This window comes from Oncorhynchus nerka, linkage group LG10, assembly GCF_034236695.1.
Source record: "Oncorhynchus nerka isolate Pitt River linkage group LG10, Oner_Uvic_2.0, whole genome shotgun sequence".
NCBI lineage: Eukaryota > Metazoa > Chordata > Actinopteri > Salmoniformes > Salmonidae > Oncorhynchus > Oncorhynchus nerka.
In genome coordinates this window covers 53,437,709-53,453,436 of record NC_088405.1, presented here as the reverse complement: position 1 = coordinate 53,453,436, position 15,728 = coordinate 53,437,709, and the positions used below count along the sequence as shown (strand labels likewise).

General features: G+C 42.9%; 1 protein-coding gene and 1 pseudogene across 1 annotated transcript in view; both read left to right on the top strand.

Annotated features, from left to right (window-relative positions):
- Positions 1-6,090, top strand: part of LOC115135585 (voltage-gated potassium channel subunit beta-2-like) — a 39,629-nt gene extending 33,539 nt beyond the window's left edge. Inside the window, exons 5-14 of the mRNA XM_029670429.2 lie at positions 131-175; positions 475-519; positions 617-660; positions 766-852; positions 1,042-1,127; positions 1,237-1,357; positions 1,587-1,681; positions 1,842-1,962; positions 2,186-2,274; positions 2,530-6,090. Coding sequence (XP_029526289.1) covers positions 131-175; positions 475-519; positions 617-660; positions 766-852; positions 1,042-1,127; positions 1,237-1,357; positions 1,587-1,681; positions 1,842-1,962; positions 2,186-2,274; positions 2,530-2,619 — 823 coding nt within the window. The 3' untranslated portion in view covers positions 2,620-6,090. The remainder of the gene's footprint in view (positions 1-130; positions 176-474; positions 520-616; positions 661-765; positions 853-1,041; positions 1,128-1,236; positions 1,358-1,586; positions 1,682-1,841; positions 1,963-2,185; positions 2,275-2,529) is intronic.
- Positions 6,091-6,094: 4 nt separating this feature from the next.
- LOC135573712 (sperm-associated antigen 7 homolog) lies at positions 6,095-15,313 on the top strand (annotated as a pseudogene).
- Positions 15,314-15,728: the final 415 nt, after the last annotated feature.

Here is a 15,728-nt window from a genome sequence, read left to right as displayed (position 1 = left end):
TTCTGTTCTTTCTCTTTGTCTGCCTGCCTCTATCTACCACTCCCTCTATTTCTGTCCATCGTTCAGTCTCCCCACTCTTTATTGCCGTTTGTTCATATTGTCATTCCATCACGTCTTCTCCTCTCCACAGGGCTGAAATCACCCTAGGGAACATCATCAAGAAGAAAGGATGGAGGTGATATTAACCGTATTTCTAATGTGACTCATCTGCATATGAGTAGCTGCCTGTCTAATTATATTACATCGTAAATATTTTTCTGTGAACTTTGCTTTTCAAATTTCATAAGAACAGACAGACATTGTTTGTTTTTTTAAACATAGATCGTTTAAAAAAAATAGAAGCTTTATCACCGCCGGATCTTTTTTCAAATGCTTTTGGCTTCTCCGTGGTTGACATCGTGTCACTGTGTCGGGAAAGGATACATTCTATTTCATTCTTGTGCTCTCTAACCTCTCCTCCCATTTCACTGGCAGGCGTTCTAGTTATGTCGTGACAACCAAGATCTACTGGGGAGGGCAGTAAGTAACAGTCATTATTTCTCCATTGCTCTGACAAAGTGACTCGGTATTGTTGCCATTCATCCCCTGACTATACTGGAACTCCATCACTCTACAGGGCGGAGACAGAAAGGGGACTCTCCAGAAAGCACATCATTGAAGGTACAGTCAAATGAAGGATACAGAGTGGCGATGATGATGACGTTGACAACGGTGGTGAGAATGACAATAAGGGCGATGATGACGATGATGCCCATTACGTTGCAGGTTTGAGAGGATCCTTGTCCAGACTCCAGTTAGATTATGTGGACATGGTCTTTGCCAACCGTAATGATGTCAACAGCCCTATGGAAGGTCAGTCACAGTCACACCAGTCCCTCTACTCCATTGTCATGTGTTCATTGCTCTGCCCCCCAACCCTTTATGGTGTGTAATATGCACTCGGAAAAGTGTCTTGAGGTTTGCATTCTAAGCATGTAATATCTGTGTTGTTACAGTATGTTTATTACCAGCGTGTAACAAGTTGGTTCATGTAATTTGCAGAGATAGTCCGGGCCATGACCTTTGTAATAAATCAGGGCATGGCAATGTACTGGGGCACCTCTCGCTGGAGTCCCATGGAGATCATGGTGAGTCCCCTGTTATCTCTCCCTGTTATCTAATACATTCCAGTCAACACCTGCTCCTGTTCGTCAATGGCTCTGTGGTGACGGTGTTACTCTGTTTCCCTGCCACCAGGAGGCGTACTCAGTGGCGCGTCAGTTTAACCTGATCCCACCAGTATGTGAGCAGGCTGAGTATCACTACTTCAAGAGGGACAAGGTGGAGGTGCAGCTCCCTGAGCTCTACCACAAGATAGGTCAGTCGTCCACAGTCCAGCGAACAGCACCAGATGTCCTCACAATGCTGCTTGCAGCGAACTCTTAAAACATTGTCATTTCTCTCTCTCGCTCTCTCTCACTCTCTCTCTTTCTCTCTCTCTCTTTCTCTCTCTTTCTCTCTCTCTTTCTCTCTCTCTCTCTTTCTCTCTCGCTCTATTTCTCTCTCTTTCTCCCTCTCTCTTCTCTCTCTCTCCCTCTCTTGTCTAGGTGTAGGGGCAATGACCTGGTCTCCCCTTGCGTGTGGACTGATCACAGGGAAGTACAATGAGGGTGTACCTGACATCTCCAGGGCTAACATAAAAGTGAGTTCTCCAGACAAAATACAATTCATTCAATAGTGGATATTGTTTTGTACTTGATTGGATTTATTTAGTTCCTATACCACGTTTTGCCCATTAGGCCTACAACTGTGGATGACACAATTAAATATTTCTTTGTTTGTTCTGTCTAATATTGGTGCAGGGTTACCAGTGGCTGAAGGAGCGGGTCAACAGCGAGGAGGGACGCAAGCAGCTGGCCAAGATCAAAGAGCTCCACCTAATGGCTGACAGACTAGGCTGCACCTCCGCACAGCTGGCCATCGGTATGGACGACGTGTGTGTGTGTGTGTGTGTGTGTGTGTGTGTCTGTACATGCGTCTCTGTTTTTTGTCCATCTCTGTTATCTAATGTCTCTGTCTGACACTCTAACATACTGTTTCCAATTGAAACGCAGACTTAAATAGAAAGCGTCAATCTGCCACATCAACCCAGCCTCCATCTCTGATCCCTCTCGGTGTTCTCTCCTTGTTCTCTGTCCTCCTGTAGCCTGGTGTCTGCGCAGTGAGGGAGTGAGCTCAGTGCTGCTCGGTGTCTCCAATACTGACCAGCTGATGGAAAACCTGGGTGCCCTTAGGGTAACCACCCTCCCCTCAACGTCATACCACTCTGATTTTACACGTTTCACTGAACACTCAATCAGAGCTCGTCAAACGGAATGTCATTGTCATAAGCATGAAATGTAACAAATAATTATATAATACAAAAAAGATCTGTATTTTTAGGCATCCTTAATGTCACTTAAGATTCCATTTTAGATTAAGCAAACAAGCAAGCAATCACCAAATGATTTTGGGCTAGTCCTAAACTGACGTTCCATGTTATGCCTGCAGCTTATTTCACAGATGACTCCTCAGACCGTGGCTGAGATTGACTCACTCTTGGGAAACAAGCCCCACTCCAAGAAAGAGTCACGAGCATGAAGAGGAACCGATGGAGTAAAGGACAGAGTCCGAGAAAGATGACGAAAAGGTGATGGCGTCGAGGAACATCGCTCTTTCACCCTCCAGTATAATCAACAACCTGCATGTCCTCAACAACATTGTGCTTCCAGTATTTGCGCATATCCATTCGGCGCATTGCATTGTATCATGTATGAGAAAAAAATATCTATATTTTAATGTGCAAAAACAATGATTAGATCAGATATATTACAGATCCCTCACTGACTGATAATGTCCACAAACAGAAGGTGAGGCAGGTAGCCTAGCGGTTAAGAGTGTTGGGCCAGTAACCGAAAGGTCGCTGGTTTGAATCCCTGAACCGACTAGGTGAAAATCTGTTCGATATGCCCTTGAGCAAGGCACTTAACCCCGTAAGTCACTCTGCATAAAAGTCTCTGCTAAATGACGTAAATGTGAGGCCCAAATCATGGAGCGTTTGGTTTCTTCCAGAAAGACCAATGAGGGTAAAGTTGGAGATAGGAGGTAGTTAAATGGGGGCCCTCAGTATCGTCAAGCAAACTGCACTCTACTTTATCAACAATGAGATGAGAACTTTTTGATGCCATGAAGCAACTCGAGACACAGCTCTGCACTCTCCCACTGACTGTGTGACCAGTGCTGTCATAAGACACTCTTTCTCCACAGTTAGTGGAGTCGCTATGACGTTTAGTACCCAGCAGAGAGCCAAAGGTTAGCAGCACATAGGTGTCTGGCTTGTCATCTCCTTATGTGACTGGCCCGTTACTCTGTGTCCTTTAACAGCAGTGTCTTCCTAGGTGTCTTCTCTGTGTATAAACTGTGTGCATGTCCCTTTAAGAGAGACCAGCCCAAGCAGGGTGTAAATGTGGCATGGCTTTTGTGGTTTGTGTAGATTTGCAGTGCCCCTCTAAGCAGTCGTTTTGCACTAGCAGGTGGGACGGGCTGATCTAGGCTCTGCACTGACGGGCACATTGTGGAGCTTTACTTTAATTACTCTCTGCAAGCCCGCTGACAGGGTCTGTGTCTGTGTGACGTGTGTATTGTCCTCCACGTCAAAACTATTTCTGCGTCAATAACAATGACAACTAAGGCTTTTCCTGCTTGTTTTGGAAGAGCCTATTTACTCATCCACTAAAGACTGTGGAGAGTGGACCCCCTAATGAAAGGTACTGTAGGTCATTCTTCCTCAGCCTCAGACAGCGGGTACAACCCACTGTTGTAAACTAGCAGTCGTTCAATGTGTTTTTGTTGCTTTGTTTTAACATTTTAAATGAGCCCACATAACATGCAAATCATGACCTTTACATGAAGAATTGTGCAACGTGCAATCGCCCCGTAATGTTCTGTGTGTTCTATCTCACTGGGAATGAGTCAGACCGAGAGAGGTAGCAGAGTGAACTCAAGTGTGTCTGAATTGAGAAATGATTGGCACCCTTGATAAAGATGAGCATAGAAGACTGTATAAAATCGTAAGACAAATACTGAGCTGTATTGTACGCAAAAGAAATGAGAGAATTATATAATTTCATACAAATACAATTTCTCATCAAATAGATTTTGTTTAACAAGTAATCATTTTGTAAAAAATATGGGGGTCAAAATTATTGTAATCTGTTTTCAATACTCCTGCAACCTCCCATTCCAAGGATAACAGCATTGAGCCTTTTTCTAAACATGTTTTATGAGATTGGAGAAAACATTGGGAGGGATCTTAGACCATTCCTCCGTACAGAATCTTTCCGGATCCCGTTATCCTTTGTCTGTGTTTATGGACTGCCCTCTTCAATTCAAACCACACGTTTTCAATGGGGTTCGACTCCAGAGACAGAGATGGCTAGAAACTGTCTGGACTTGAACCTCATTGCATTGCAAAATGTTGATTTTGTGGTCAATTAACCATTTCGTTGTTTATTTTTATATGTGTGCTTGGGGTTATTGTCTTGCTGGAAGATCCCCTTGTGGTCAAGTTTCAACCTCCTGGCAAAGGCAACCAGGTTTTGGCTACAATATCCTGGTACTAATTAAAGTTCATGATGCCGTTGACCTTGACAAGGGCCCCAGGACCAGTGGAAGCAAAACAGCCCCATAACATCAAAGATCCACCACCATATTTTACAGTAGGTATGAGGTACTTTTCACATATGCATCTTTCTTTCAACACCAAACCCACCACTGGGGTGTGTGGCCGAAGAGCTCAATTTTCATGTAATCTGACCATAGCACCGGTTCCAATCCAATTGCCAATGTTGTTAAGCAAACTCCAGGCGTTTACATTTGTTGGATGACGTGAAATTAGAGGTATTTGGCCACGAGAGTATTGAAAACAGGGATGCCTCTATCTTTTTCATGTTTGTTTTTTTACTTGATAGACAATCTCCTTCTCTGGCCAATTGTATTAGTATAAAATAACGATTTTTGAGTATACAATATACATGTAGTTCAGTAGTTTTATAGTCTTTTTTGCTCATCTTAATCAAGGATGCCAATAATTCTGGGGGTGACTGTAAATAATCATTTGGACTTTGATTAAATGCAATGTGCTTTTTTGCACTTCTCTGGGGATGAGATTTAGACAGTGTTGTGTTGGAAGCAGATTATATTGGGTGTTTCATTGGGCAGCCTGAACCCAGCTGCTTGGCCTATTTCTGTAGTTCATTGTAGTTTTTCCTTACCAAATGTTATTATTCTTTCCCAATTGTATTGTAACTTTCAGTCAATTTTTGTCTCTATTTAACTTCTGTTAATTACATGTAGATATTACTCCTAGTAGCAGGACGTACTCCTGCTATGTGAACCTCTCATGTTTGTGAACCTTGGTTTGTGGTCAGGCTCAGGAAACGCTCCAGGGCACTAGTGAATTTGGAATGAGAGAGATTTGTCCCACACTTGTTATCCCCCTGTCATTACTGATGAGTGTTTTCTGTGCTTTTTGACACTGGTTTGTTTGTGTTCTAATCACTGGTGTATGTAAATACTAGAATATGGAATATTGGAATATGACAAAATGTTGGATTCTGAAGTGAGCAAACGACAAATCTAACCAGATTGACATGTTGTTTTGTTCTGTGTTTATGTATTTTATTAGCAGGCTCTAAGTTGAACTGAAAAGCATCCACCTAATGTACATAAATGCCTAGATCGCTCCTTAAGACTAGCTTTGCCTGCATAACTTATATTTTACTGTCTTGAAACAAAAACCTGAAAAAAGAGAAGCCTTGAATGTATAACTGTATGCTTGCCCTTAAAATATCAGAAGAAAATTATACCTCATATGTCATTTGGTGGTCATGCAACCAGATCTACCGGCAGCTTGGCAGGGCCACACACACACACACACACACACACAGTAGTTATCATGGTCTGCCTGCCTTTTGGCAAAGCAGAAAAAATCAAGTAAAGATTTTGCATTGATTTAAAATCATATCAAGCTTCTGTATATCCATGTTCCCCCAAGAACCATTAAATGGCTAAAAAAGTGTTTGGTAATATTGTGCAGTATTTCATTGGCATGCTACGAGCAGGTTAGAGAAAATCTTCCAGTGGTTTTCTATTGAATGCATCTCTTATATGCATTATTTGATGTTAATTACTTGGCTCATCTCACACAGTCACTCATTAAGGGTTCTGCTCATCCTTTTTTGTGTAGGCAGAGAAAAAAATACAAGATGGTTTGCATTTTGCTGACAACCTTGGGTGAAGGGAACCTCAAGAGAATCATTACCATGGCAGCAACGGACAGGGATATTTTGGAGATGACCAGACATTCATCATTGCCACCTTGTGCCAGTGTGATGGACTGGTCACCACCACCTGCTCACCACTAACCCTCATCACCACCTCCATGCCCCTGGACATTGTCAAGACCACAGTACATTATCCAGGCGCCTGTCACCCCCTTGTTCTATGCCTTTCTTCTTTTTCTATCTCTCTTCCCTCTTTGCAAGTCTCAGTTAATTCAGCCTGTGGTTTCTGTTGAGACCATAGCAACAATTTTCTTAATGAATTTCTGCCCACTGCAGTTTGAAATGTATTGGGATGAATCTTGTCCTGGAGGCAAAAAGCTGAGCGGTTTCCACTAGATGAGCCACCCACAAAGTCAAAATCATCTACATTGTTGAAAAAGTGTGCTTTATGGTCTTATTTCAATGTTAGGGTTAGCCTCCCAATCCACATATTTAAATAGTAGTCGTTTTTTTGGTTCAAATGTAAAAAGCCACACCTTCATGGAGCCACACCCTTTCACAATGCATTTACAGGCTCTTCTCGACCTTATGGAATTGATTGTTTTCCACAGGACGCAAGACACAATGTGAGTGACTAACGGCCAGCAATAGTACAGATGTGGCCTGGTGAATCTGCCTGCTCTCTCACTGCACGTCACATCACCTCTATGCGCTATGTCTATTTCCCCATCTTCCCCTTTCAGTCTGTTCTCTGTCACCAGTCTGTCAACCCTACTCCTCTCTGCTGTCTCTTCTGCTCAGTTCCTCTGTGTCCTCTGTGTTGAAGTAAACACTCTGAGACAGCTGGATGTCTGACCTTTACAGAGTAAAAGTGAGAAGTGGGGAGGGAGAGACATCAAGGTAACAGACCAGTAGGCTCTGTTGTGTTTCAGATGATGACAGCTTTTTGTGTTAGGACTCTGAAAAACATGCACTGCACAGACTGGAAAACCAGAATTTCTGTCTGATTCCATCGTCCAAGCACCTTCAAGTTCCACCAGGTCTTTTTTTTTAGACAGAGCAGACTGATCTAAACTGACAGATCAGATCTGTGTCTGACTCCCAGACAAGGGGGCTTGTCCAGCTCTTCACCTGCTGCTCCTTCCATTTGCTTGACAGAGAAATCACATTGACTGATACAATGTCAATAAAGCATCCGTATACACACTGCATGGTATACTAGACTTCTGGCCTCCACAACTGTTTACAGATTTCCTCTTTTCATACGTAGTTTAACCTGTACTGTAGGACATCATCCTCCCTTCAACTGATCAATCGCTTAGTTTATTTATTCATGAAAAGTAAAGGGATAGTAATGCTTTCAAATTTTCCATTGTTTTAATATGTATTTATTTAATGAAAAAAAACATGTTCTCATTGATACAAGCTATTTAACATGAATATTGCAATTTATTGTCTGTTTTTTTGTGTGTAGATTGACCATCAGACAACAGCAAAAAGGCACAGTAAATAAACTCAAGAAACAAAACAAAAAAGATGATTCAATATATATTATTTCAGTACATTCACTACCAACAATTTGTCCAGACATAGAAGGCTATAGTAAATAGCCTGTTATGTTGATTATTCTAAGAAAGAATTGGCTAGCTCTTAGATAATTTTTCAGTATCTTTTTTTGTTTTCTTGTTATGTTATTTCGTACATTATTTGCTTAGAACGTTTCTTGTATTATTACCTACAGCCGGACACATCATTATATGTATATATACTGTATTTACATTCAGGTCTCTGACATTGCTGGTTCTAATATTTCTTCATTTCTATTTATTTTCTAGATTATGTGTGTATAGTTTATTTTATTTTTGCTATGTATTAGCTACTGCACTGATGGAGCTAGAAACACAAGCATTTCGCTGCACCTGCGAAAGCATCTTCAAATCTGTATACATGACCAATAAAAATAGATTTTATTTCAATATTCTTTCTGTTGATATGCGCATGCGTATTACCCCCCACGAATGTTTTCAAACAACGTGCTTCTGGTAGTGATCATCCAGTCCAAGATGGCGGACCTCTTAGGCTTAATCTTAAAATCAATGGATAACCCTCCAACAGTGGGCGACAAAGAGAGCTGTCGAAGGGACCGAGGTATCAGCAATATCAATCTATAGTCATTTTTCCTCAATTCGTTTGTAACTAGTTGATTGTAATGAAAAGTTACAGGATCCCTTACGTGGTATTCCCAACCTCTTTATAATCTGTACAGAAAGGTATCCAGTCACATACGAGTATTTGCACTTGTGGTGAATTGCATCCTTGTTCAATAAAATGTCTCTGATTGGTAAAAAAAAAAAAAAAAAAATCTGTTATTGTATTGCACTCATTGGCTAAAATTATCCTTCATTCAAGTGCTGCGTGGGAAGCTGTTTGTTCATGCAAAGCAGCTCCGCCTCTTTTACAGTCTGCGTTAGTTGATAATAATGAATATTATATGATACAGTTCATATGTAAATCACATGCAGGCTATGCTAGTAGTCCCTAATCGGGAAATGATATGTGAATTACACCTAAAGCAACTATAGCATATGATCCTTTTATTTACTCAACCATACTAAATCCAAAACCATATCATATCAACCCAATCAAAATGATATCTAGTCAATAAAAGTCAGTGGTATAGGAGATATATTCATATATATTCCACTCGTATGAACGTTAATAGGCCTACATTTTCAGTATGGAAACAATTGAATCATATAACCTTGTTTTCTATCTCTCAACAGACCAGGCAGCAAGAATGAAGAAGATGCAGCAGGATGAGAAGGAAAAAGAACGCTGAGTTCAGCAGAAGGGTGAGAGGCTCTGCCTGCAGGCGGAGGGATTATATTCTGTCTACGGGGTTCTTTTCTGCTCACCCAGATCAATGTCCAGTCAGTAACTTGGACAACTCAGCCCCAAACCCCTACTTTGTTTCCAATTCTTCAATGGTTGTGGTCTTTTGTGGGTAAAGATCAACCTAGCTTTTACCGCCAGCTCTTTTTTCAGATGGAGAAAGAGGTTCCCGAATTCATTGAAGCCAGTAGGCAACCGAAAGAGGAAGTTCAATTCCATGGGAAAGATTTAAAGGAGCATATTGTAAGTGACGACATGATCTATGCAATAAAACATCATATGGAACAGTTGCACATCTTTCTTTACATGTAAACTTTGACTGACGTCCTATCTTTGTTAGAGGCATGATGTTGCAGAGGACGCTGGTCTAACATCGTTTTCTCTCGGAGAGGATTAGGAGAGCAGATACATCAGGATTTTTTTAGAACGTCAGTCCTCTTTGGGTATTCTTTATGTTCAAGTTTCAAGTGTCACTAGATTTACAGTGCATTCGGAAAGTATTCTGGCAAATTGACATTTTACACATTTTGTTACGTTACAGCATTATTCCCCCCCCCCAAAAATGAAATATGACATTTACATACAGTAAGTATTCAGAGCCTTTACTCATTACTTTGTTGAAGCACCTTTGGCAGAAATTACAGTGTTGACTCTTCTTTGGTATGACGCTACAAGCTGGGCACACTGTCAAGTTGGATGGGGAGCGTCGCTGCACAGCTATTTTCAGGTCTCTCCAGAGATGTTCGATCGGGTTCAAGTCTGGGCTCTGGCTGCGCCATTCAAGGACATTCAGACTTGTCCCGAAGCCACTCCTGCATTGTCTTGGCTGTGTGCTTAGGATCGTTGTCTCGTTAGAAGTTGAACCTTCACCACAGTCTGAGGTCCTGAGCGTTCTGGAGCAGGTTTTCATCAGGGTCTCTCTGTACTTTTCTCTGTTCTTCTTTCTCTCAATTCTGACTAGTCTCCCAGACCCTGCCACTGAAAAACATCCCCACAGCATGATGCAGCCACCACCATGCTTCACAGTAGGTATGGTGCCAGGTTTCCTCCAGACATGACGCTTGGCATTCAGGCCAAAGAGTTCTATCTTGGTTTCATCAGACCAGAGAATCTTGTTTCTCATGGTCTGAGAGTCCTTTAGGTGCCTTTTGGCAAACTCCAAGTGGGCTGTCATGTGCCTTTTACTGAGGAGTGGATTCTGTCTGGCCACTCTAACATAAAAGCCTGATTGGTGGAGTGCTGCAGAGATGGTTGTCCTTCTGGAAGGTTCTCCCTTCTCCACAGAGGAACTCTGGAGCTCTGTCACAGTGACCATCAGGTTCTTGGTCACCTCCCTAACCAAGGCCCTTCTCCCCCGATTGACCGGGTGGCCAGTTCTAGGAAGAGTCTTGGTGATTCCAAACTTCTTCCATTTAAGAATGATGGAGGACACTGTTCTTGGGGACCTTCAATGCTGCAGAAAGGTCTTGGTACCCTTCCCCAGATCTGTGCCTCAATACAATCCTGTTTCGGAGCTCTACGGACAATTCCTTCGACCTCATGACTTGGTTTTTGCTCTGACATGCACTGTCAACTGTGGGACCTTATATAGATACAGTGGGGGGGGGGGGGGGGGTTGATACAGTGCTGATTTTGCAGGTTTTTCTACTTACAAAGCATGTAGAGGTCTGTAATTTTTTATCATAGGTACACTTCAACTGTGAGAGACAAAATCTAAAACAAAAATTCAGAACATCACATTGTATGATTTTTAAGTAATTAATTAGCATTTTATTGCATGACATACATATTTGATACATCAGAAAAGCAGAACTTAATGTTTGGTACAGAAGCCTTTGTTTGAAATGACAGAGATCATACGTTTCCTGTAGTTCTTGACCAGGTTTGCACACACTGCAGCAGGGATTTTGGCCCACTCCTCCATACAGACCTCCTCCAGATCCTTCAGGTTTCGGTGCTGTTGCTGGGCAATACAGACTTTCAGCTTCCTCCAAAGATTTTCCATTGGGTTCAGGTCTGGACACTGGCTAGGCCACTCCAGGACTTTGAGAAGCTTTTTATGGAGCCACTCCTTAGTTGCCCTGGCTGTGTGTTTCGGGTCGTTGTCATGCTGGAAGACCCAGCCACGACCCATCTTCAATGCTCTTACTGAGGGAAGGAGGTTGTTGGCCAAGATCTCGTGATACATGGCCCCATCCATCCTCCCCTCAATACGGTGCAGTCGTCCTCTCCCTTTTGCAGAAAAGCATCCCCAAAGAATGACGTTTCCACCTCCATGCTTCACGGTTGGGATGGGTGTTCTTGGGCTCTCCTTCACTGCAGCCAACGTGAGTAAAACATTTAAATGTGTCAACCCTCGCACGGACAAACTGAAATGGTCCACCCACACAGACAGCGTGGTGAAGAAGCCTCAGGAGGCTGAAGAAATGCGTCTTGTCACCAAAAACACTCACAAACTTTTATAGATGCACAATCGAGGGCATTCTGTCAGGCTGTATCACCGCCTGGTACGGCAACTGCTCCGCCCACAACCGTAAGGCTCTCCAGAGGGTAGTGAGGTTTGCACAACGCATCACCGGGGGCAAACTACCTGCCCTCCAGGACACCTACACCACCCGATGTCACAGGAAGGCCAAAAAGATCATCAAGGACAACAACCACCCGAGCCACTGCCTGTTCACCCCGCTATCATCCAGAAGGCGAGGTCAGTACAGGAGCATCAAAGCGGGGACCGAGAGACTGAAAAACAGCTTCTATCTCATGGCCATCAGACTGTTAAACAGCTCTCACTAACATTGAGTGGCTGCTGCCAACATACTGACTCATCTCTCGCCACTTTAATAATGAAAAATTGCATGTAATAAACGTATCACTAGTCACTTTAAACAATGCCACTTTATATCATGTTTACATACCCTACATTACTCATCTCATATGTATATACTGTACTCTATACCATCTACTGCATCTTGCCTATGCCGTTCGGCCATCGCTCATTCATATAGTTTATGTACATATTCTTATTAATTCCTTTACACTTGTGTGTATAAGGTAGTTGTTGTGAAATTGTTAGGTTAGATTGCTTGTTAGATATTACTATATGGTCGGAACTAGAAGCACAAGCATTTCGCTACACTCGCATTAACATCCGCTAACCATGTGTATGTGACAAATAACATTTGATTTGATTTCTGTGTCTTTACAAATCATGTCCAATCAATTGAATTTACCACAGCTGAACTCCAATCAAGTTGTAGAAAAATCTCTAGAATGATCGATGGAAACAGGGTACACCTGAGCTCTATTTAGAGTCTCATAGCAGAGGGTCTAAATACTTATGTAAATAAGATATTTCTGTTTTTTACTTTTAGTACATTTGCAAAATTTCTAAAAAAAACTGTTTTCACTTCATCATGATGGATTATTGTGTGTAGATGTATGACGAATAAGGCTGTAACTTAACAAAAATGTGGAAAAAGTCAAGGGGTCTAAATCATTCCCGAATGCCCCCTACATGCCCTTCCCTTCAGTTGTGCTGTGCATTTTATCGTTCTACCAGAAGCATAACATTTACATTTTTTTTTTACATTTAAGTCATTTAGCAGACGCTCTTATCCAGAGCGACTTACAAATTGGTGCTTTCACCTTATGACATCCAGTGGAACAGCCACTTTACAATAGTGCATCTAAGTCTTTTAAGGGGGGGAGAAGGATTACTTTATCCTATCCTAGGTATTCCTTAAAGAGGTGGGGTTTCAGGTGTCTCCGGAAGGTGGTGATTGACTCCGCTGTCCTGGCGTCGTGAGGGAGTTTGTTCCACCATTGGGGGGCCAGAGCAGCGAACAGTTTTGACTGGGCTGAGCGGGAACTGTACTTCCTCAGTGGTAGGGAGGCGAGCAGGCCAGAGGTGGATGAACGCAGTGCCCTTGTTTGGGTGTAGGGCCTGATCAGAGCCTGGAGGTACTGAGGTGCCGTTCCCCTCACAGCTCCGTAGGCAAGCACCATGGTCTTGTAGCGGATGCGAGCTTCAACTGGAAGCCAGTGGAGAGAGCGGAGGAGCGGGGTGACGTGAGAGAACTTGGGAAGGTTGAACACCAGACGGGAGTAGATGTATTCAAAATGAAAATAAACTGAATTTATCCTATGTATCTGGCAGGAGTTTGCTCCATCAGACGATGAGCTGGAGGCTTACCAGAATGGAATGGAGTGGGACCCCCAGAAAGCTGTTTACAGGCGCAGACTTAAAGTAAGACTGGAGACAAACACAGTCGCTCACATTCACTGAGGAACAAAACTGAAGAGCAGCACAGGACACTCTGCTTCCCACAATTGAGTCTTGCTCCACCTTAGATATACTCACTCTAACAGTACTCATTTGAGGTTGGGTTCAGAGCTGTTGCTTTAAGAAAGTTTTTGATTGTGGAACCTGTCCACTGCACTTCAGGAACAAGCTGCGTTGGAAGAGGAGACAGCCAAACATACACAGAAGAGGGCAGTTTCTCCCAGCTCCAATTACCGTGACAAGTACAGCCATCTGATCGGCACCTCTGCTGCTAAGGATACAGCACATACAGTCTTATACTCAGCTGGACCCTCCCCAGATTTTTGTGTTAAATGCTCTACAACAAAGCTTTCTTAATGTCCAATAAGCTTTCTCTACCCGTAACCTTGTTCTGAACACCTCCAAAACAAAGGTCATGTGGTTTGGTAAGAAGAATGCCCCTCTCCCCACAGGTGTGATTACTACCTCTGAGGGTTTAGAGCTTGAGGTAGTCACCTCATACAAGTACTTGGGAGTATGGCTACACGGTGCACTGTCCTTCTCTCAGCACATCAAAGCTGCAGGCTAAAGTTAAATCTAGACTTGGTTTCCTCTATCGTAATCACTCCTCTTTCACCGCAGCTGCCAAACTAACCCTGATTCAGATGACCATCCTACCCATGCTAGATTACAGAGACATCATTTATAGATTGGCAGGTAAGGGTGCTCTCGAACGGATAGATGATCTTTACCATTCGGCAATCAGATTTGCCACCAATGCTCCTTATAGGACACATCACTGCACTCTATACTCCTCTGTAAACTAGTCATCTCTGTAAACCCGTCGCAAGACCCACTGGTTGATGCTTATTTATAAAACCCTCTTAGGCCTCACTACCCCTATCTGAGATATCTACTGTAGCCCTCATCCTCCACATACAACACCCGTTCTGCCAGTCACATTCTGTTAAAGGTCCCCAAAGCACACACATCCCTGGGTCGCTCCTGTTTTCAGTTCACTGCAGCTAGCAACTGGAACGAGCTGCAACAAACACTCAAACTGGACCGTTTTATCTCAATCTCTTCATTAAAAGACTCAATCATGGACACTCTTACTGACAGTTGTGGCTGCTTTGTGTAATGTAATATTGTCTCTACCTTCTTGCCTTTTGTGCTGTTGTCTGTGTCCAATAATGTTTGTGCCACGTTTTGTGCTGCTACCATGTTGTGTTGCTACCTTGTTGTTGTCATGTTGTGTTGCTACCATGCTGTGTTGTCATTTGTTGCTACCGTGCTATGTTGTTGTCTTAGGTCTCTCTTTATGTAGTGTTGTCTCTCTTGTCGTGATGTGTGTTTTGTTCTATATTATTTATTTATTTATTTATTTTAAATCTCAGCCCCCGTCCCCGCAGCAGGCCTTTTGCCTTTTAGTAGGACGTCATTGTAAATAAGAGTTTGGTCTTAACTGACTGGCCTAGTTAAATAAAGGTTCAACAAAAAATACAAAAATAGATAAACATACGCCAGAGGCCGACCAGGCATGGTTGAGTGTGAAGAGGCTCAGTATTGATTTGTATTCCTTAGTGCATCACATCTCCTCATGATCTGTGCTCTGTTCTTCGCATAACAACGTGTATTTGTCTCTCTTCCCTCAGTACCAGTGGCCAACAAAAGGATTGGCCATGAATGAGATCCGGGCCAAGAAACGTCAGAAGACAGGCGCGGAAGACACAGGGGCAGGCAGCAGTACCACCTCCTGAGAGGGTGTGTGTGTGTGTGCGTGTGCGTGTGTGTGTGTGGCGTGTGCGTGCGTGTGTAGGTGTGTGTGTGTGCGTGCGTGTGCGTGTGAGAGTGTGTGTGTGAGTGTGTGTGTGTGTGTGTGCGTGTGTGTGTGTGTGTGTGTGTGTGTGTGTGTGTGTGTGTGTGTGTGTGTGTGTGTGTGTGTGTGTGCATGAGTAAGTGACTGAGTGCAAAAGAGAATTTAGAGAAAATGTGTGAGGAGCACAGAGGGAATACCTCAAATCTGTTCTTATACAGTATTAACCTACAGTTGGACTACTGCTGTATATTGAAAGACCCTACGTGTTTTCCAGGACATATATAATAGGTGAAACTCGTGGGCATGGATGGAAGGTTCTTGAATTATGTATGTCCTCTGTCCTAGACTGGTTGACATTTTCATATTCCATGTTCCAACCAAATTGGTAACTTGTAAGTCTGAGAATTTAGAGAATTTTCTCTATTGGCATTCTTTCCATCTACACCAGTGTCCT